The sequence below is a fragment of the Mytilus californianus genome, unplaced genomic scaffold (assembly GCF_021869535.1).
Source record: "Mytilus californianus isolate M0D057914Y unplaced genomic scaffold, xbMytCali1.0.p SCAF_4, whole genome shotgun sequence".
Lineage (NCBI taxonomy): Eukaryota > Metazoa > Mollusca > Bivalvia > Mytilida > Mytilidae > Mytilus > Mytilus californianus.
Genome location: NW_026262690.1, coordinates 30,138,889 through 30,162,049, shown reverse-complemented (window position 1 = coordinate 30,162,049; position 23,161 = coordinate 30,138,889). Strand labels below are relative to the sequence as shown.

The 23,161-nt window shown below is 31.2% G+C and overlaps 2 protein-coding genes across 4 annotated transcripts in view; one reads left to right on the top strand and one right to left on the bottom strand.

Annotated features, from left to right (window-relative positions):
- Window positions 1–1,799: 1,799 nt before the first annotated feature.
- Window positions 1,800–11,891, bottom strand: LOC127698178 (uncharacterized). 2 transcript variants are annotated; one of them, XM_052201529.1, is made up of 6 exons: window positions 11,793–11,891; window positions 9,827–9,906; window positions 8,117–8,698; window positions 4,687–4,856; window positions 3,108–3,204; window positions 1,800–2,102 (listed from the first exon to the last, which is right to left on the bottom strand). In XM_052201529.1, exons 3-6 carry the CDS (start codon window positions 8,679–8,681, stop codon window positions 1,882–1,884), a joined length of 1,053 nt encoding a protein of 350 aa, XP_052057489.1. In that variant the 5' UTR covers window positions 8,682–8,698; window positions 9,827–9,906; window positions 11,793–11,891; the 3' UTR covers window positions 1,800–1,881. The 2 variants fall into 2 exon arrangements, with proteins under 2 accessions (XP_052057489.1, XP_052057490.1); XM_052201530.1 differs by having other exon boundaries at window positions 9,827–9,887; window positions 11,793–11,874.
- Window positions 11,892–11,903: 12 nt separating this feature from the next.
- LOC127739435 (protein stoned-B-like) overlaps window positions 11,904–23,161 on the top strand; it is a 56,476-nt gene continuing 45,218 nt past the window's right edge. The window contains exons 1-2 of one of the 2 annotated variants that reach the window (XM_052251200.1): window positions 11,908–11,963; window positions 16,117–16,227. The gene's annotated coding sequence lies outside the window, so the exon portion shown is untranslated. Of the gene's footprint in view, window positions 11,964–16,116; window positions 16,228–23,161 lie in introns of both variants that reach the window. The other variant, XM_052251199.1, reaches the window with a different exon arrangement.

Here is a 23,161-nt window from a genome sequence, read left to right as displayed (position 1 = left end):
TATTTCTGTTCTCCAGTCACGCTTTGAGGTAGGACAAAAGATGAAAGAGTAAATTAGAAGAATACGTCAATAGAAGAACAATAACAAAATTATATATTTAATATTGGTGGACATTTTATTGTTACTTGAAGGCCAAAAATTAACTTAATTAAATGGAGCGTTTAGGCTTTATATGGACATGTTTGGGCGTTCTTTAAAAAATGGACACATTTGGGCGTTCTTAAAAATGACAGGTTTTGGCGCCCTTTAGCACCTAGACATGTTTTGCAGTTCAGTGACGTCATATGGACACGTTTGGGGGAATCGGACACGTTTGGGGGGATGGACACGTTTCTGAGTGTTGCATATATATTTTCTTTTTCCAATGGGTATAACTCCTGTAAAGATAGTTGAATAGTGCTCATTATAAAACTCTTCAAAGATCTTGCTGATATAAACCATTGCCGATGCCACCATTGCCATGAAGTAATCCCTATGACTCGCATACTGGGACTTTTTTTGCAGGAGAGACAAAAAAATCAGTCAAGAGAATTTAGGTGTTAGAGTTCTTACAATGAAATGTTTAATATAATTTCTATTTCAAAGGGGCACAACTCCTTTAAAAAAAGTTGAAAGGCACGAATTGTCCAAGGAGAGCACTTTCAAGACCAGACAAAGGATAGACACCCAGTATTTCTATATCCCTGCACCGAAGTTGCCTTGGGACAAATATACAACAAAAGCACCCACTAAATGATGAAGCGTAGAAGAAAGATTTGTATGAGAGCCTGGATGGTATAACTTACACCAATGCAATATATAACTTTTTTTAATTGATGTTTAGTTTTGCATACATCCATAAATTTTTGTTTTCTTTTGTTTCTTAATCCAAATAAATGGAGAATGTGTCCATTGGACTTAGATGATGCCCCCTCTTGCATATAACTAGGGATGTCAAAGAGTACTCGAGTATTCGAGTATCGCTCGGTAGTACCGAGTATCGAATACCAAAACAATATTTGACTAATCGGTTTCTTGTAAAATATTGCTGTATCTTTATAAAATTGATCTTCTTTTTGGAAAATTAAATAGGCATCACTGATTAATCATACTAGTAAATAAAATATATTTTGTTTCGAATGCTTGTGCTAAATTGTCATTTAAAATGCCTCCGAAAATACGTGGGCTATACATAGGCTAACACTTTAAACTAAACATGTCTGCAAGACTGTAATTTACAAAGTTGCAAAAACCGACTGTCCCCAATAAAAGTTGACAAGAAAATGTTTCCAAATAATAAAAATCGTTGCATCCTATGGTGATCCTCAGTGAATAGTTAAACTTCTAATCGTTACTCCTTTGTAAACATTAAATGTGTTTTCTTAACGATTACCAAATACTATAATTTAAGGTAGAGAACGGAAATGAAAAATTCAGCAATTTTTCCATTTGTTAAGGGGCATAACTCTGGAATGGTAAAAGTGACGCCACCCAAATTCAAATTTGATCTGAGTTTTGTGGTAATAAGCATTGTGTATAAGTTTCATAACATTTGGTTTTGGCAAACTAAAGTTCAAGAGCTGAAACCAATTTCGGGATGTATGTATGGGCGGATGTACAGACGGACAAGGGTAACACTTAATGCCCTCTCCGCTGCGGCAGGTTAAAAAAATATTTGTTGTCATTTGTCTTTTTGTACATATAACTACCAATTCATTTGTTCTTAGGTGATCAGACAGGAAATAAGATTTTTGAGGACCATATCCTTTCAAACAGAAAACAAAAGTTAACATATATGGTACCAAAAAAAAATCACAAGAATGCATATATATTCCTTTAATACATTAGCAGTGCCAGGAGGTTTCATAAATAATTCATAATTGCATTCATATAATATCATTACTAGTCAACTTTATAAAAATCGCTTATTCTTTTGGCAAGAAGAGTATTTTTAAGTTGCGGTGAGACTAAATGTCTATGTAACATTCTCATTGTAGCTGCTGGACTATGTGACCAAGTTTCTAAAACATATTTCATTGGTAATTCTAACTTCCATCTTTTCCACTGTACCACAGTCTCTGAAGATACCCCTATTCTCTCGGCAAACATTCTCCAATCTGCACCTAAAAATAGAATTGTCTCTAGTTGAATCATAAATATTATATAAATCTGAAACTACCCGTTATAATTTCAAATTCCAGAATATTTTTACTAAATAAATATGCACCATTGTTATAAATTAGTTTTCTCAATTGAATTGTTTCATATTTTTCATGTCAGGGCCTTTTATAGCCGACTATAGGGTATGGGTTTTTCTCATTGTTGAAGGCCATATGGTTGCTTATAATTACTTACATCCACTTGATTTGAACTTTGGTCGATAGTTGTCTCATTGGCAATCATACCACATTTCCTTATTTCTATATCTTAATTTAATATTTTAGTGAAAAAGAATACTGAAATTTAAACAAAGATACTTAATTTAGAAATAAGGAACATACTAACAAGAATCACTATAGCCAAAAATATAGGTCAAGGTGATCCCATTCAATGCTATTATAAATTCAGAAATGTAATCAGTAACATAATATGAGTCCTATATCTTGGAAGATGCTGAAAACTGGATATCTTGACATTAAGGTCATGACTGAGTCTGTGAAAATGCTTAACAAGGGACAGTTTTTGTAAGCAACTTAATACTGTGGATTAATGCATTTTTGTGGGTTACAATTTTTTTGGATTGATCAAATATCGTAACTTTATATATAATCACAGATATATGTTTTTGTGCTTACAAGCCTCTATAAAACTTGTACTTCATTGAATATTTAAATTCATGGTTTTCCTATACCCACTAAAGTTGATACCCCATGAAAAACAATGAACCCACAGTACACATGAATTATTTGACACTGGACATTAAAAAGTAATCAATCAATCCTTGAGAATAATGTGTAGAGAATAATGTAATATGGAATGCTTTTATCAAGTAAAAAAAAATCTGGACTATGGCCAATTCACTCATCACAATTCAAACACTTTGTTCAATAAATTTAAATGTTATATATATTTAGCCTTTGTCAGAAGAATATTTGATACAATAAAAATTGCATTTTCAATTTACTTACCATTTCCTTTACAGAGACTTAGTTCATTGACAATGTATTGCTCCAGGTCTTTGTCCATTTTCTTTATATGTGTTTCTCCTGGTAACTTAGTAATGGGCTAAAATAAGGCAAATACATACCTAGATATTTATATCTAATAGAATAGTAATAATGTCAAATGCATTGAATACAAATTATCTTTAATATTATAGGTTTTAACCAAATTCACACTGAAATTATTGAACAGTGTAAAGTATATTTTACTAGATCAATATAGCTTCAATTGATTAGTAGTTAATCATTGCATTGTTCATTAAGAAAAAAAAAGAACAAATGTTATTCTTCTTTACTCATTCTCCCTTTTCCTGCTCTACCTTACTATATCACAGACTCTGTGACAAACTAAATTGATAATATACTACTGTGTGACACTAGAAATGGAGCACCTATAGCTAGCTCTTTCAGGACTCAGTTTTCTTTAATTGTCTAATGGAGAATATTCCTTTTTTATAGCTCAACCAAAAAATTTGAACATCATAAGTAAAAGATTTTACATTTTTCACAATGTAAGTTTTGTCAAAATAGGATAAGAATGAGAGAACAAATTTTCTTTGTTCTTCCTTTATTTTTAGGAACCAATTACCAATATTAATTTTCTAAGTGTTGAAAAGGGTATCTTTGATAAAAAAACAGAGTTCCAATGTCCCCTGCGTTGCACATATTTTTAAATAACCAAGGGCAATAACCAAAAAAAACTTCTTTTTTTGTTCTTTAAAATACAATGTAATTTCAAATATAATTAATGTTTCCAAGGGGCATAACTTTTAACAATATTTGATCTGCACTGATTTTCGAAATTGTCAGAGACATTGCTTATATAAACCTTTCATATAAATTTGATAAAAATCTGGCAAAAATTGTACACATGAGCGCGCTTACAATTCAATTTTCCATCTAAGTAATATTTCAAAGGGGCATAACTCTTAAAAATATTTGATCTGCACTGATTTGCAAACTTGTATGAAACATTGCTGATATTAAGCTATAATATAAGTTTCATAAAAATCTGGCAAGAATTGTACACATGACAGCACTAGCAATGCAATTTCCCATATTATTAATATTCCAAGGGGCATAACTCTTTTAAAAATAATTGCAGAATTTGGAGTTTGTCCGAGATATTGCTGATATAAACCTAGGATATAAGTTTCATAAAAATCTGGAGAGAATTGTACACGAGAGTGGGAACAAAATATCGGATGGGCGCCCGGTATTTCTATATGTCCCCCTCATCGCGTCACGTGGGGGACAATAAACCTCAGTTTTGTATTTGTATGCTTTTCCCCAAAATGAAAAGTTAAATGATTAACATGCTTACAACGGGTTGCCAAAAAAGGGCATAGATTACTAAATCAAGCTATTACTTGTGGACATCTGTGGTGAGGAGGTTTCTTTGCTTATTTTGAGTGAAAAGTTTGAAGTTTTGCAATTTGCACGATTGTGCGACTGTTAACTCACTAAGGTTAATATTACTAAATCAGTTTGAATAATTCTGGGTTTTAGAAATCCAGTTGAGAGAATTTGTTCAAGTATGACTTACCGGTGTTAAATCTAAGGTTTTAAGTTTTTTAATAATGGATTCAGTATGGGTAATACTAGGTTTGACTTCTGAGGTTGTCACTGTGGTTGAGGTATTGTGGTTGTTAGTGATTTCTTCTTCATTAACACCAAACTGATCTTTTTCAAGGAAAGTAAACAGCCTACTCCCTTCTGAAATTAACAAACAGAGTCAACTTTCTGTGATTTATATGCTCTTCAACTTTGTATTTGATTAAGGGTATATGATAAAGGAATCCTCATGTCCATGATTTTATTCGACTCTATTAACTTTGGTCTCTGGGTGTTCTTTAAAGCATCATTTGAACAAGACTTTTAACATTAATAGTATAAAGAACCATCTTATTCATGTCCTATTTCAGCAGATATGTCCCAATTGATATACAAAATTTGTTTCATTTTTTTTTATTAAATTCTTTGATGATAAAGTAGTGCTCCACATAATCTTATGCAATCTATACACATTTTTTTTTATTTCAATTTTGACATCTGTTGAAGGTATCTACTTTAAATATGTCATGCATACATATTTAACTAAATTAAATGCATAGTAAGAAAAAATTATGATTTTATGTGTAATCATATAGTCACTCTAAACATATAATCACATTAAAGCTTTTAAAGAGACTATGAACCTATTGCAGGGTTAAAGAATTTGCTCATAGCTAAATGTAACAAATACAACAAGCCTTTTTAAAAGTAATTCTTATACAGTACAATTAGTGTATAACAACTGTTCCATATATGTCTTTAGTATCGTATATTTTTTGTATGTTTAATTCAATGCATACTTTGACACAGCATTATGACTTACAAATAAGCCTAAAAAACAACTTAAGCCTGGAGATTAATAATTGTGTTGTTATATATGTTGTGTACAAGTTATCATTTTGTACAAATTATAATTTGTACAAAACAATTGTACAAATTATAATTTGTATTTTGACTTTGTACAAATTGTAATTTGTACAAATAGTGCTTGTACTAATTACAATTTGTACAAAATTTGACTAAAATTCACTTATAACTTGTACAATAATTTAGTATGGATTTTGTTATCAAAAAAAGCATTGATACACACAATAGAATTGTTATTCAATGACCACACAATAAACCTTATTTACATAATACAAAAATAGTTCTGTATCATTTGTTTGAGCATGTGAGTGAATTGTGGCATCGGGAATTGCACAACATCTTTTGCTTTTCACATTTACATTTAGAAGTGCTGCACCCCTCTTTGCATTTACATGAAAGAATCCCTTACGGACCCTGACCACCAGTTTTTGAAACCTTATTTACAAAATAAAAAAAAAAGTTCTGTATCATTTGTTTGAGCATGTGAGTGAATTACGCTATAATGGCATCGGGAATTGCACAACATATTTTGCTTTTTACATTTACATTTAGAAGTGTTGCACCCCCTTTGCATTTACATGAAAGAACCCCCTGACGGACCCTGACCACCAGGTTTGAAAGCCTTTTAACTGATTCACGAAGCGAAAGTTTAAGCTCAGGAACCGTTGCTACGAATAAAGATGTGTCTTTAACAGCTTCAATTTAATTTCTCAACAAATATCCTGTTAAAATTCCTATAGCTGTTCCAATGCGGTATCCAAATTCCCCAGATTCAATAATTACACCTAAGATCGATATTTCGAGGATCAGTTGGGGCACGACCATAACTGACAAGCATGCATCATTTACATTTCCTGTCTCCATCTGGGTATTTTTGTATTTTGTAAAATAAGGTTTATTGTGTGGTCATTGAATAAACATTCTATTGTGTGTATCAATGCTTTTTTATAACAAAACTCATACTATAAATTATTGTACAAGTTATAAGTAAATTTTAGTCAAATTTTGTACAAATTGTAATTTGTACAAGCACTTTTTGTACAAATTACAATTTGTACAAAGTCAAAATACAAATTATAATTTGTACAATTTTTTTGTACAAATTATAATTTGTACAAAATGATAACTTGTACACAACATATATATATGCACATCAAGTTACAGATTTAAAATAGATTGTACAAAGAGGAAATTAATTAACAAATTACTTCCCTGAGATAAAGAATGTAGAATTTTATAATGTACCGTAATGAAAAAGGTCCTTTTACATGTTTTTATGAAAAAATTCAGATTTTGGTCAATATCTAACTAGATTTTAGGTCAGCAATTTATATAGAAAGAACTTGTAAGTACCAACTAAATAATTTACCATGATGTTTGTATATGACCAACAAATCTTACATGACTATGTCATATATCATATATGTAGCAAAATATGCAATTTTTAAATTTGCGTAAAGACAATTGATATGTATATGTTCAAGGCTAAACTTTGAAATTATGAGGTCAAAAGATAGTATGATGTAGTTTAACTTTGATTTTTCCTCTTTTTTTGACTGCCCAATTTTAAAATTTAAACTTTGCACATGCATATCAATTATCTTTATACCAAAATCACTTCATTTTTTAATAGAAACTGTACTATTTTTATAGTTTGGAGTTTAGTATGACGTCCACTATCACTGAACTAGTATACATATTTGTTTAGGGGCCAGCTGAAGGACGCCTCCGGGTGCGGGAGTTTCTCGCTGCATTGAAGACCCATTGGTGGCCTTCGGCTGTTGTCTGCTCTATGGTCGGGTCGTTGTCTCTTTGACACATTCCCCATTTCCATTCTCAATTTTATTTTTATAGTTTGTTCTTATGTTGTACTGTTACACCACTGTCCCAGGTTAGGGGGGAGGGTTTAGCACTCACAAACATGTTTAACCCTGCCACATTCTTTGTGTGCCTGTCCCAAGTCAGGAGCCTGTAGTTCAGTGATTGTCGTTGGTTCATGTCTGTCATTTTTGTTTTTCGTTAATTGTTTTGTTATGAATTAGACCGATAGTTTTCTCAATTGAATTGTTTCATATAATTTTCATGTTGGGGCCTTTTATAGCCGACTATCAGTATGGATTTTTCTCATTGATGAAGGCCGTACGGTTGCCTATAATTGCTTAAATCCACTTTATTTGAACTTTGGTGGATAGCTGTCTCATTGGCAATCATACCTCATCTCCTTATTTTTATATTATATTTTTTCAGGCCAAATATGGCCCTTAAGTGCTGACGTGTCATGCCATGGAAAGGATATACTTTCAATAAAATAGCAATGTTTTTATTTTTGTACATAAATTCAACATTTACTTCTGCAAATATTATCAGTACTTTTTGACATCCCAGATTTTGGGACAAACTTGGCCAATATGTATTTTCCCTTTAGAAAAGGGGGTTATCTGTAACAAATCAGGTAAGAGTCTGGTAGATTGTGACAAAAGATTGACTTTAAAGACAAGGTCAATTGTGAAATGGCAGATATTCTACTTGTAACAAACTATCAAAAGTTAACTTACTTGTTTCATATAACAAAAATCTAGCTCTATTTTGAGCATCAAACAAATTATTACAGTTTTGAATAGCATCTAGTCCATGTTCTAAATTTATTCTCTGTTCCAACATCTTTGCTAATTCCATATTCAAATGAGTAATTCTGGTTTCTAGTTCCTCTACCCTTGTTTCTATAGAAGCCCTATTTCTAGGATCTTTCCCGTGTGTCAAAAACTCAATAAGTTCAGAAATTTTTCCTATAGGTAAATCAAGAACATCCATGTTTTGATTACTTGCACTATATTTGTACCCTTTTGTTTTGGAATGTTCAACAATATCAGTAGTAATAAGTCTTAATCTTTCCACTAGTTCCAAATTTCTAGAATTTAAAGATTTGACTTCAGCTTGTAACTCTGAATTGTCTTTGAGTATTTGATCTTGTTTTGATTTGCTAAATAATCCATTTGTATTGATATTTGCTATTTTGGCTGAAGACTCCCTCTTTGTTAATTTTGATGAGACTGGACGAGATTTATCTCCCTTTTCTCCAGAATCTTTCTTCATTGCTGACTTTTTAGGTTGACTTGCCATGGGACATACTTAAGATACTGCAATATATATAACACATTTCAATTAATAGTATTTGTTAATTTTTCTAAATAATAATAATAATAATAAATATAAATCAACAGTATCCCTTATTTTCACATTACAATATAAACTACATACATGAATATTCAAAAATATTTTTAAAGTTAGAATCAGAACTACATTTAACATAAGCGCCAGTTATCAGTAGTTCAATAATTTAATCTAAAGAAAATTGAACAGTTAATGTTTGAAAAATACAAGTTCCCTTAAATTTGTCTGATTTCTAAATTTTCATTTTTAGTCTTTTATTTTAAAAACAAAATGTTATTTGAATTAAAGTTTTGTGAAATTCCTTTCTCATAAACCCAATGAAATAAAATGGTCAATCAATTATTGTATTACACAACTTTTTCTAATTTAACGGCAATGTCATTTACTAAGCACTTAAAATTTTACTCGTACATGTAGTAACCTTGAATATTATCTGTAACTGTAAACAAACCCTTTTTGAAAAGATGCCACCATAACGTAAAATTGTTAACTCCTTGTTTTTTTTATTTTTGTGTAGAAAAGTTAACAGGCTGTTAGTTGGTTTGCCTTTTCCTAACTAAAGAGCAAACCCTTTACATCTGGTATAATGTATTTCATATATTCCTATATAAATGTATTTGATCATTTTGATCTGCATAATGTGTTTTTTAATAAGCTCTTAGTCTGTAAATGTGAGCATTCTAGTGTTTTTGTTATATAATGTAATAATCAGTCTTTCACAAATCTCGATCTTTTAGAACATATTTTGTGTTGGCAGGGTTTCGTTTGTTTTTTTCAACTAACCTTTGGATATGGAGGGGGGTTAGAGCTTGTTAATCTCAATTTTCTCATTTTTACAGACTATGTGTCAACTTCAGTTGGTTTTTTGTTTCACTATGTATATTTAGAATTTTATACCATGTAAATCTAACCAACATCTTCATTTTTGTATGAGTCATAAAGAATTGAAGATGTAGTATGATTGCCAATAAGACAACTCTCTCCACCAGATACTTAGTGACATAAAAGTTAGTAACTTTTATGTATGCATAATATATACAGATGTAAAATTAAAGATACATATGAAATTTATAATATAAAAAAAACTTCCTTACCAAAACCAGGTACAAGAAATTAATATTTCATCTGTATTTTTTTTCTGTCTTCAAAAATATCCTGAAAAAGATTGAAATTCCTGTAAAATAAAAATATTAAATTACCATCATACCACTGTTCAATCTATAAAATCTTTTAAATTTATTTGTCACCAGTAAAATGAATAATACGCACTCAAGAATATCTATATTGATAACAAAGAATTTAAATGCCAAAGCTTAAATAATTTAATATAAGTATTCAATTTCAGTATGAAACAATTATTAATGAAAAGAGTATGTATACTGTATTTTTAATAGATTTCAGACAGGTGTATATACAAATATTGCTATGTTGAAATGCTGTAATGTAAACATGTAACTCAAATTCCAATAGGAAGTTCTATTATCATGGCGTTTGTTTGAATTGATGTTAAAACATTTCAGATAAGGTCTCAGAATCTGTTGCAATTTGGACAAGATTGAATATATTATGTCCCAAATTGAAGATAAAAAAATTTACAATAGAAGTTCAATGCCATTGCACTTTCAAATTTAAATGAAACTAATATATTCTTGATTTGTTTCAAAGTATGTACACCTTTTTAAAGTTCTTCAGTAGTGTATTGATAAAACACCTTGCTATTTAATCAAGTTCTTAACAATACTTATGAACATGTTAGAAGTATTTAAAATTTAACAAAGAATTATTTACAGACTTCAATCAACAGAAAAAGTGGTTAAGTAATTCTGTTTAAAGGTAAATGTTATCAGAAAAGGATCTTCCATTTAACTTAATCTTAAACATTCAAATCTTTCCATACAGAATGATAAAATTTCACATCAACATTCATATCTGATATAAAGATACACATTTCTATACAAGTAAACAAAACAGAATTTTCTGTAACCAGGTTTATTCAATAAATACTTTTAAAATGACCCCGATTAGGTTTAAAAAAAAATAAAGAAATTTTATAATGGTAATGACACTCCAGTGATTGAATAGGATTACTTAAAGATCCTATATAAATTTATCTGTCTCAAACAAAATATTCACCTTGGGTTGTGTCCCTATCAAAAGCAAAAGTTGGATTAATAGAATTAATATCTAAATTTTAATATTTGTAAATAAACAACAATTGATGTTAGAAATGAAATATAAATTGTTTGACTTAATTTATTGAAAGCTAATTTTTTTTTACAAGAAAGACAATATTTACCAATTTACTTAAGATAGTTATCTGAGAAGATCAATTCAGAATAATCTCACAACCCCACCTCATCTGATGAAATTTATTATTAGTAAACATCATAAAATTGATTGTAAAATATATTTTTTCATAACTTGCATGGAAGCATACATGGTAATGGTCTTAACTTCAACAATAATAAGGCAATGACACATTTTCTAAACTTTTTTTAATCAACTGCTTTACAATTCTCATAAAAGCAACTGGAAAAATTAGTACACTCGATCCTCCCTCTTAAAAATACACACATCACATTGGCAAAATAAACAACAAAGAAATAAACAAAAAATACTGCAATAAACATTTAATTTTTGCTAGATAAATACTGTATATGTTGTATTTCCCAATATCTCATATCATACAGTTTATTAATTAGTTTATTATTTAATTACATATTTTAAAAGATTGTTAAAAGATCTAAATTTATTTTCAGTTCTTAGATCATCTTGAATTTCTCAGACTACAATGAAAATTTTTGGTCTTTCAAAAAAGATGTACGGTAAAACTAACATCAATAATTGCTACAAAATCTACTTTGAATAATGAAATTGGTCAGATAATTCTTATAAATTCAATGAATTAAGGTCTTGTTATAAAATAGTTTTCATTTAAAAATTACTATTTACATCTATTTATAAAACAAGTATTTAGCAACCCAAACTTCATTTTTTCCCCCGTTTTATACATTGAATAATATTGTATGATATTTGCAATACAAAATTTGTCATACATACACATTCTTTTCCCATTACTTTGATGTTTTCCCTACAAATGTGACAGCATTTCTATTCAACAGGTGCACGTTGGTAAGGAAGCCAGACATGCGTAGTTGTTGAACTGTGGACTTCCGTAAACATTGCATATGGCGCTGGAAATATGAACGTCAAAGTTGACAGCTGATTAATGTGAGATTTACTGGTAAATTGTGGATTAGAACCACAATACACGCATAAGAAAACGAATTATGTTTACATTTTTATGCATTTTAAGATTTGTGAATTGACTATTAATAAATAAATCAAGGTTGACACAGCATAATATTTTACTGACCCTGAAACTCACTTTCATGAAAATATGATGACCATATTAAGATAGTATGTAAATTTTATCTAAGGTCGGCATATATATACACAATAACAATCACAGAATGAGCTCGTTAAAATGCTAATCATTATGACACAAAACCATGCTGCTTCATGCTATTCAAAAATATATAAAAGGGCATGCAAACATAATGAAAACATATCATACTTAATTTCTGAGCCTCTAAAGGCAAATCATCGCTATGTACACCGACTGAAGGGACCAACAATCACTGACATATCCATAAAATACTAATAAAATTAAAAAGGATAAAAATAAGTATTAAAGTTTAATTAAGCACTGGCATTTAAAAGCAGCTATATATATCATATGTAAAACCAGAGGTCCATTACTAGAGGAAGTGTGCATCTCGCTATATAGTAAGGCGATCGCGTTGTCCCTGCACTTCCAACTGTGATTGAAACGGGATTTGAGCGAGATTGTTATTAATAGTAAAAATAATCAATAGCCAAATTTTTTGCAACACATTTTGGGTAGAGGTAATTTATGTATACTGTAAATTCAGAAATTATTGCGTGCATTTATTATTGCGATTTTGTCATTTTAGACTAAAATGCGATTTTAATTTTTGTGATATTGAGAAAAATCCTGTTAAATTCATATAAAAAAATTTCAAAATGCGAGTTTAAATTATTGCGATTATAACCCTGTCGCATTTTTCGCAATAATAAAAACATCGCAATAATTTCTGAATTTACAGTAACACCCCATGAATTAATTAACCCACTGTTGCATTGAAAGATAGAACATATGGATATGATAATTAATAGCTGGTGGTGATTGTTAAACAACGTTTATAATGGCTGACAAAGCAGCCATCAATGTGGTGGTGGTATGACGTAAATACTACGTGGAAGTCCTTAAGGATGAAAATATACAGTAAACTACATTCAAGGTGGTATGCTCCACAGAAAGTCATGTAGTAAATAATTATGTCAAACAACAGCTCAGCTAAAGGCTTCTTCTGAACATTTGAAGGTCCCAACTATGTATTTGTTACCTTAACTACACAAAAACACTGTAAAATATCGTTTCATCACGGCCTCTAGCAGTGATCGGGAAGGTCATGCGCCATTTGCGCATATGGAACAGAAATGGTGCATAGAGTGGCAAATGTAAGTGCCAGTGTGGCACACGACATTTTTCATTTCATATCTAAACTTTTAGATTATCGTAAAATGGATTTCAGATTGTGTTTCGTGTGGCCATATTTGTGTACAAAACTGTGCTGTGTTCCCTCCAATAACATGATGTGTTCCCTCCAATAACACTCAGCACCACTATATATTTTTGGGATGTCTTCCTTCATGTTAAGGATAGCAATGTGCGGTATATCTGATTACCAAAAAAACCGTAATTAACCATCATCCATGATCTAAATTTTCAAAGTAAACAACTTTAATTATTTGAAAGTTGGCTAGTACAGTTGAGAATTTTTCTCAAATTATAATCTTTAAAGTAAACTTGCTATAATATCGATTGAAAAACTTAAAGGCCTTTTTATACACCTGTCAAAATTTTGATGGGACGTATTATGGTAAACAAATGTCCAGCGTCTGTCTGTCTGTCCGTCCGTCTGTCCCGCGTCCACATGTCGCACCGTAACTTGAGAATGACTTATCCAAATGTCATGAAACTTAACATAGTTGTTTCTTATGATAGTCAAATGATCTGTATACTTTTTGGTGAAAATAAGATTAAAACTTTATGAGTTACGGGACTTTGTAACTAAAACAGGGGGTGTTTTTTTCACATGTCGCGCCTTATCTCAAAAACGATTTATGATTATTGCTTAAAACTTTACACACTTCTTAGTTATATTAATCTAAAGATCTGTATACTTTTTGGTGATGATTCAAAATTTTATTTTAGAGTTATTGAGTTTTTTTGTGAAAAAAGGGAAGGGTTTCACATGTCACGCCGTATCTCAAAAACGATTTATGATTATTGCTTAAAACTTTACACACTTCTTAATTATATTAATCTAAATATCAGTATACTTTTTGGTGATGATTCAAAATTTTATTTTAGAGTTATTGATTTTTTAATAAAAAAAGGGGGGTTTTCACATGTCGCACCATATCTCTGAAACGATTTATGATGATTGCATAAAACCTCACACACAAGACGATGGGCGTATCATGCGCTCGTGGCACAGCTGTTTATTTCAATATAGTATTTGTCTCCATAAAAGGCATTGTCCTTGTCATTTTTTTGGTCTTTGGCTAAAGTTCGTTTGTACATTTTGTAAACATGCCTACAGCGAATTGTTGTTGTGTCTTATCAAAAAACTTTACTCTCTTTTATTATTCTTGATAAAATGATAATAATATAAAAAAATGCAGAGGAAATGCCTGAAACGTCCTCTAATATGGAACATCAGGAATAAAGTATGGCAGTCGACAAAGACCCAAATTTAATGTCAAAGGAACATAAACATGAACAAGGCGATGTTACCAGTATCAACATTGTTAATAAAGGTTCTCATAAGTATAGCCCGGTTTGGGAGAAGTTATGGCCCTGGTTACTGTATGATGGCAGCAAAATGTACTGCAAATCTGGCCAAAAATCATTTCAAATAACTTGGAATTTAATCGGTCTAGTTTTCTTATCAAGATTCATTTCTTCTTTCTCCAATTTTGTGCAACAAAATCTAGGTCTACTCAGCTACTTTTAGTCTGCCATTGTCGTAGTTCTAGTAACTCAGTTTATTTTTTTGCCTAATATTAATACAGAGTAACAGTTATTACTTTTATCTTTTATTATGTTACTACTATGATTGTACTGTATGGTTTGATAATTAATATACACGTATGTTCAAGTTTCATGTTTTCTCAAAAGAATGAAATTTAATCAAATATCATAGATTTTTCAATGATTATTAGTGCAGATTTTAAAAAATCAGTCCAGATCAGATGTCTATTCTTGATCTCAGCATTTCCTCATTAATGATTCTGTCCATTGAAGTGGTGTTGGTCTAGTCATATATTGCTCAGTTTGATAGTTTTTTTATTATAAGTCATTAAAAGTTTAATTTCTGAGTGATGTTACATTTCATGAACTCATACAATGTCATTCTTAATCACATCAGAGACATATATTCTTTTGTATGTCTTTGGTCACATAAATCTCCATGAACTTAATTAACTTTATTCACTGGACCTACAAAAGCACAGGAACAATATCCATGATATCAATTAAAATCATACAGGTTAGTACCTTTTTGCTGAAATATACAATTTTTTTATTTTTGTTATAAACGAATGGCCCACTCATTTGACAACATGGCCCATTGATTTTATTTTTTGTGGGCCCTGGGCCCATAGAAAAAAATCCTTCCAGATCACTGCTCTAGTACAGTAGTGTCCGGTAATTCTGCCCGTACGGTAAACCAGCCCAATCCTATTTGCTTCCTTGAATATTTCGTCTGCTATTTTATTCATAGGAACTGTACTTATCATCACTGCATGTCAAATTTTAAAGAAAAATCCTTTATTACGAAAATATCTAGTGATATATATAATACATTTCCTAAAGTTAACGATAATCATATTATTGCATACAAAACTCATTTCTGGCTTGAAATGTGTTTTTTTTTTTTTGGATTATCTGGAATCCCTTTATAAGTGGTCTATAAATAGATCATCTTTTCCTTTCATAAATATGTAATAAACTGGCCCTCCATACATATTTACTGTGTTTGGGTGGATTTATGGGACAAACACATTTTCGATAAAAGCACAGATGAACAACTTGTTTTGTTGATTTTAAAATTTATTTCAGATATTTTTTGGGAAATGAGATAAACTACTCAAAATTGATTTGTCAGTGAATCAATTTATAGTAAATTTGATACAATTTGTATATAATTTTAAGCAGAAAAACATGCGATCAAAGCCTATGTGGGCTGATTAACCAGACTGCATTGTAAGCGTTCTACTACAATACTTTCAGTGCTTTTAATGAGTTCCTTAACCACTGTACTTGACTGACTTCTACGGCCTCCGTCTAAAGTATATAGAAGAAAGGAGGAGATACCAATTTAGAATTACTAAGTTTGACAAGGTAATGTTCCAATTTACGTTAAGCAACAACAAAAACGTGATCCAAATTCTTACATCTTGCTGAACACTGTGTGTTATTTTATATGTATAACGAAGGAAACTAACAAGTTCGTGGGATTTTTACAGTATTCAGATTTCAATAATACGAAATATTTTTTTTGGTATTTCTTATCATGAAAGTATAAAATTGACGAATCTTTAAACAGGTGCTCAAGGTCAAAGAGATCCTACTCTTTGTTAATTACTGGAACGATAATTATCGCTGTGTTCTAAGTACTTTGATGCTCATTTTACAGGTACATTTTAATAACTTAAGCCTTTTTCCCATTGAAGATAGTGGTTTTCTCTGGGCACTCCAGCTTCCTCCACCAATAAAACTGACCGCCACGAAATAGCACAATAGTGCTGAAAGTGGTGTTAAACACCAATCAAAATCAATTAAATAAATCCTTGTTTACCATAGATGTTGTCTAATCTTGTGCATTAAAAAAATGTTGTATGCTGTAAAATTTTTATCTTGTTTAGTATGAGGTTACAATTAACCACAATTAAATACAATTTATGACATTGTTGATATTAATATTGCTGATCATATAACAATCAAATATAAATAAATAATCCAAGACAGACTCAGTTTACTGTTAAACTACTGATATTTACAATTTTTTCTCTTATCCACTCTTACATATGATATAAAAAAGGAATTATTGTCCAATACTGCAACAGAAGGTGTTGTAACTTCAAAGTTTACTCTTTTTTGTCTGGGTTGATGTTATTTTTGAAGCCACTTTACATTCAGTTGCTGTAGTCTGCAGGTTTGGTAAAGAATCTAAATAAGTATTGCACTGTGTACTTGAATCTTTGCTGGTTTTATTCATTTTCAGTACTGATAATTAATCAAAAACTGAAGGAGATAATAAGTTTCAATGACTCCCTGATGACTCAGCCTAACAAAATTGGCCTCTCAAACTAGGCCTATAACATACTTGGACTAATAGTCTATCATACTAATAGACTAGTTTAAATAAGATTATGAACACAACCTTATTAACAAATGATTAAGTATATTGGACAAAAAAATATATAATTGGATCAATTTTCATGCAGTTTACAAATTTACAAATGTAAAAATTCAAATATAGATAGATGTTTAAATGAATGGATCTGTATGAAATTTTACCATAAGGTTCAATACCACAAAAGGAAGGTGGAGATTGATTTTGGGGGTTATGGTTCCAACAGTTAAGGAATTAGGGACCAAAAAGGGGCCAACAATAAGCATTTTTGTAACTTCCAGACATAACTTGTGTGTTAGTGTATGGATCTCTCTGACATTGTACCACAAGGTTCCATATCACAAAGGGAATGCTTGGATTGATTTTTGGGGTAATTGCCTCAAAATTTTAGGAATTAGGGGCCAAAAAAGGGGCAAAAAACAAGCATTTTTCTAGTTTCAGGACAATAACTTGTGTGTAAGTGTATGGATCTTTCTCAAATTGTACTACAAGGTTCCATATCACAAAGAGAAAGCTGGGTTTGAGTTTGGGGGTAATTGCCCAAAACGTGTAGGAATAAGGGGCCAAAAATAAGCATTTTTCTAGTTTCCAGACAATAACTTGTGTTCAAGTGTATGGATCTCTCTGAAATTGTACTGCAAGGTACCATACCACAAAGGGAAGGCTGGGATTGATTTTGGGGGTAATTGCCTCAAAATTTAAGGAATTAGGGGCCAAAAAGGGGCAAAAAACAAGCATTTTTCTAGTTTCAGGACAATAACTTGTGTGTAAGTGTATGGATCTTTCTCAAATTGTACTTCAAGGTTCCATATCACGAAGGGAAAGCTGGGTGTGAGTTTGGGGGTAATTGCCCTAAATGTTTAGGAATTTGGGGCCAAAAAGGGGCAAAAAACAAGCATTTTTCTAGTTTCCTGACAATAACTTGTGTTCAAGTGTATGGATCTCTCTGAAATTGTACTGCAAGATACCATACCACAAAGGGAAGGCTGGGATTGGGTTTGGGTCTGATGAATCATAAGGGGGTTCAAAAAATTTGGGGTGGGGGGATTTTTTTTTTCCTTTTTGTCGAGCCTTCGACTTTAGTCGAAAAAGCGAGACATAGCGATCCTACATTCCGTCGTTTTTGTCGGCGGCGTCTACAAATATTCACTCTGTGGTTAAAGTTTTTGAAATTTTAATAACTTTCTTAAACTATCCTGGATTTCTACCAAACATGGACAGAAGCTTGTTTATGATCATAAGATAGTATCCAGAAGTAAATTTTGTAAAAATAAAATTCCATTTTTTCCGTATTTTACTTATAAATGGACTTAGTTTTTCTGCCGGGAAATATTACATTCACTCTGCGGTTAAAGTTTTTAAAATTTTAATAACTTTCTTAAACTATCCTGGGTTTCTACCAAACTTGGACAGAAGCTTGTTTATGATCATAAGATAGTATCCAGAAGTAAATTTTGTAAAAAAAAAAATCCTTTTTTTCCATATTTTACTTTTAAATGGACTTAGATTTTCTGCCAGGAAAGAACACATTCACTCTGTGGGTAAAGTTTTTAAAATTTTAATAACTTTCTTAAACTATCCTGGATTTCTACCAAACTTGGACAGAAGCTTGTTTATGATCATAAGATAGTATCCAGAAGTAAATTTTGTAAAAAAAAAAAATCCATTTTTTCCTTATTTTACTTTTAAACGGACTTAGATTTTCTGCCAGGAAACATTACATTCACTCTGTGGTTAAAGTTTTTAAAATTTTAATAACTTTCTTATACTATTTTGGATTTGTACCAAACTTGGACAGAAGCTTGTTTTTGATCAAAAGCTAGTATCTGGAAGGAAATTTTTTAAAAAAACAAGTCCATTTTTTCCATATTTTACTTTTAAATGGACTTAGATTTTCTGCCAGGAAACAACACATTCACTCTGTGGTTAAAGTTTTTAAAATTTTGATAACTTTCTTATACTATTTTGGATTTGTACCAAACTTGGACAGAAGCTTGTTTATGATCAAATGCTAGTATCTAGAAGGAAATTTTGTTTTCTTCCAGTTAACATTACATTCAGTCTGCAGTTAAAGTTTTTAAACATTTATTAGATTCATAAACTATCCTGGATTTTTACCAAACTTTGACAGAAGCTCTTTCAATCAAAAGATAGTATCAAGAGGAATATTTTTATTGATTTACTTCCTCATTTTTGTTGAGCCTGCGATTAACAGAAAAAGTAGGCAAGACACTGGGTTCCACGGAACCCTTACGAATTTTTTTCCTTTTTTTTTCTTTAAAATTTTCTATTTTAAATTGGTTATTTCTGATTTATATATAAAAGCAAATAATAATGATTTGGTTTCAATAGGTAAATTAAAAATTTTTAAGTTCTTAGACCACATTCATTCTGTGTCAGAAACCTATGCTGTGTCAAATATTTAATCACAATCCAAATTCAGAGCTGTATCAAGCTTGAATGTTGTGTCCATACTTGCCCCAACTGTTCAGGGTTTGACCTCTGCGGTCGTATCAAGCTGGGCCCAGCGGAGCATTTTATTGGTTTTTGTAATTATGTTTCATATGCATGACTCACTTGAATGGACATGACATACTGATACAATTTATTACTGCCACATGTACTGTTGACATGTTTTCAATCACTAATAAAAACCATTAAACTAGATGACACTATAATTGCACAACTGTAAAATCACATTTTTTGTATTTAATCAATTAACTAGGGATAGCAACTGTACAGCCTTCAACAATGAGAAAACCCCATACTATAAAAGGCCCCGACATAAAAAATATGAAACAATTCAATCAAGAAAACTATCGGCCAAATTTATGACAAAACAATGTACGAAAAACAAATATGAAAGGCAACATATACAAAATGAAGGTGACAATAGACAGTACTTAGTCTTTCTGTCTATCTACCTAAGTATATAAATCCTATTTGAATAATTGTGCCCATTCGAAAGGTTTAGGCCATGGAAAATGAATGTTCAGGGGCCGATCCAGCCATTTTTAAAAGGGGGGGTTTCCAACCCAGGATAAAGGGGGGTTCCAACTATATGTCCCCATTCAAATTCATTGATCGTCAAAAAAAAAAGGTTAGGGGAAACAAACAATCATGTTTGCATGGCCTAATAACAATGAGTCAAAATGTTTTTCCAAGATGCAGTTTTTTATTCAGTCTTTAACTTGTGAAAAAATTAAGCTTGTTGCAATTGAAAGGTTGTTAGTATGAAGCTAGTGCTTTTGAGTAAAAAATATTCTTACGATCCTAGTTGTAATTGCATATAGGTAACTTAAGTGCAGAAATGATAAGCCTAACATGTACAAGATCCATATACGCTGAAAATATCAGAAAAATTTGATAACCATATTTGTGAGTTAAATGCCCCTGAAATGTCATTATTTTGCATGTTGCAGAAAGCATTAGCAGAACTACCCTGATTCTAAAAATTTCACAAAAAAATTAAAAGAATCATTTTGGAGTTATGACCCTGAGATGGCATTTTATTAGTAAATTTCACAGTTTTCTATTATTTCTTCTATCTTAAAAGCTATTATTATCATTATTATTATTTATTATAGATGGAAAAAATAGAACTTGCAATAATGATCACCAAAAAAAGATCTATCTTCCTTGAAAATTTCAGAGATATAGGACAAGGCAATTTGGAGTTGTAATGTGTTGGCATTAACTCAATAAAAAATCTTCTTCTTTGAAACATTCAGCAAGAAAAATGGCTGCTGTTGCTAAAAATAGAACATTTGGGTCAAACTGCAATATTTATGCTAGCACAAAAGTATAAATTGCAAAAATGATCACATCTTTATTATAAAAATTGCCATAATGTTGAAATTATATGAAAATTTGATAGAGAATTGTTGCCCCTGAAATGTGTTTCTTTACCATGTCAACTGTTTAGCCTCTATCTCAAAAACTATAAGAGATAGAGAAAAAGTGTAAATTGGAAAAATGTTAAGTACATTCTACATCAAGATCTATGAAAGTCTTAAAAGGGACAGAAATTGTCTGATCACAACTTGAATAGTTGTTGCCTGATCCCTCTGAAACGCATTTTTATACGACCGCAAAAAAATTTTTGTGGTCGTATATTGGTATGACGTTGGCGTCGTCGTCGTCTTCCGAAGACACATTGGTTTTCGCACTCTAACTTTAGTTTAAGTGAATGGATCTCTATGAAATTTTACCACAAGGTTCAATACCACAAAAGGAAGGTTGGGATTGATTTTGGGGGTTATGGTACTAACAGTAAAGGAATTAGGGGCCAAAAAGGGGCCAAAAATAAGCATTTTTTGTAACTTCCAGACATAACTTGTGTGTTAGTGTATGGATCTCTCTGACATTGTACCACAAGGTTCCATATCACAAAAGGAATGCTGGGATTGATTTTGGGGGTAATTGCCCAAAAATTTTAGGAAATTAGGGGCCAAAAAAGGGGCAAAAAACAAGCATTTTTCTAGTTTCAGGACAATAACTTGTGTGTAAGTGTATGGATCTTTCCGAAATTGTACTACAAGGTTCTATATCACAAAGGGAAAGCTGGGTTTGATTATGGGGGTAATTGCCCTAATTGTTTAGGATTTTGGGGCCAAAAAGGGGCCAAAAAACACATTTTTATAGTTTCCAGACAATAACTTGTGTTCAAGTGTATGGATCTCTCTGAAATTGTACTGCAAGGTACCATACCACAAAGGGAAGGCTGGGATTGAGTTTGGGGGTGATGAATCATAAGGGGGTTCAAAAAATTTGGGGAGGGGGGGGCGATTTTTTTTTTTTTCCTTTTTTTTTTCTTTTAAAATTTTCCATTTTAAGTTTGTTATTTCTGATTTATATTTAAAAGCAAATAATAATGATATGGTAGGAGATACACACCAAACAGGATGTGTAAATTATTATATAATAAGTATTGTGCAATAGCAAGAAATTTTCAATTGCACAGTATTGCACAATAGCAAGAAATCTTCAATTGCACAGTATTGCGCAATAGCAAGAAATCTTCAACTGCACAGTATTGCGCAATAGCAAGAAAAATCCAATAGCACAATATTGCGCAATAGCAAGAAATTGTCAATTGGACAGTATTGCGCAATAGCAAGAAATATTTAATTGCACAGTATTGTGCAAAAGAAGATACTTCATATAAATTGCTTATTTCTTGACCAATTTCAATGGGGTTTTATTCTTGAATTCTTGGGGTTCTTTAATATGCTGAATCTAACCGTGTATTTAGTTTTTGGATTTTGGGCCCCGTTTTTAAATTGGTCCACATTGAGGTCCAAAGGGTCCAAAATTAAACTTTGTTTGATTTCATCAAAAATTGAATTATTGGGGTTCTTTGATATGCCGAATCTAACCGTGTATTTAGATTTTTGATTATGGGCCCAGTTTTCAAGTTGGTCCAAATCGGGGTCCAAAATTAAACTTTGTTTGATTTCAACATAAATTGAATATATGGGGTTCTTTGATATGCTGAATCTAACCATGTATTTAGATTTTTGATTTTTGGGCCCCGTTATCAACTTTGTCCACATTGAGGTCAAAAGGGTCCAAAATTAAACTTTGTTTGATTTCATCAAAAATTGAATTCTTGGGGTTCTTTGATATGCTGAATCTAACCATGTATTTAGATTTTGGATATTGGACCATAATAGGTGAATGTCCAATTTAAAATTTTTAAGTTCTTAGACCACATTCATTCTGTGTCAGAAACCTATGCTGTGTCAAATATTTAATCACAATCCAAATGCAAAGCTGTATCAAGCTTGAATGTTGTGTCCATACTTGCCCAACTGTTCAGGGTTCGACCTCTGCGGTCGTATCAAGCTGCGCCCCGCTGAGCATTTTATTAATGATTTGTAATGGACAGATGAATTAAAATGTTTAAAAACCCAACAA

Coding starts and splice junctions, on each gene's coding strand:
- LOC127698178 (XM_052201529.1), bottom strand. CDS start 8,681: ATGGCAAGTCAACCTAAAAAGTCAGCAATGAAGAAAGATTCTGGAGAA. Junction 4,857..8,116: donor ATTTTTGTTATATGAAACAA/GTAAGTTAACTT, acceptor TGTTAATTTCAG/AAGGGAGTAGGCTGTTTACT. Junction 2,103..3,107: donor AAGTCTCTGTAAAGGAAATG/GTAAGTAAATTG, acceptor TTCTATTTTTAG/GTGCAGATTGGAGAATGTTT.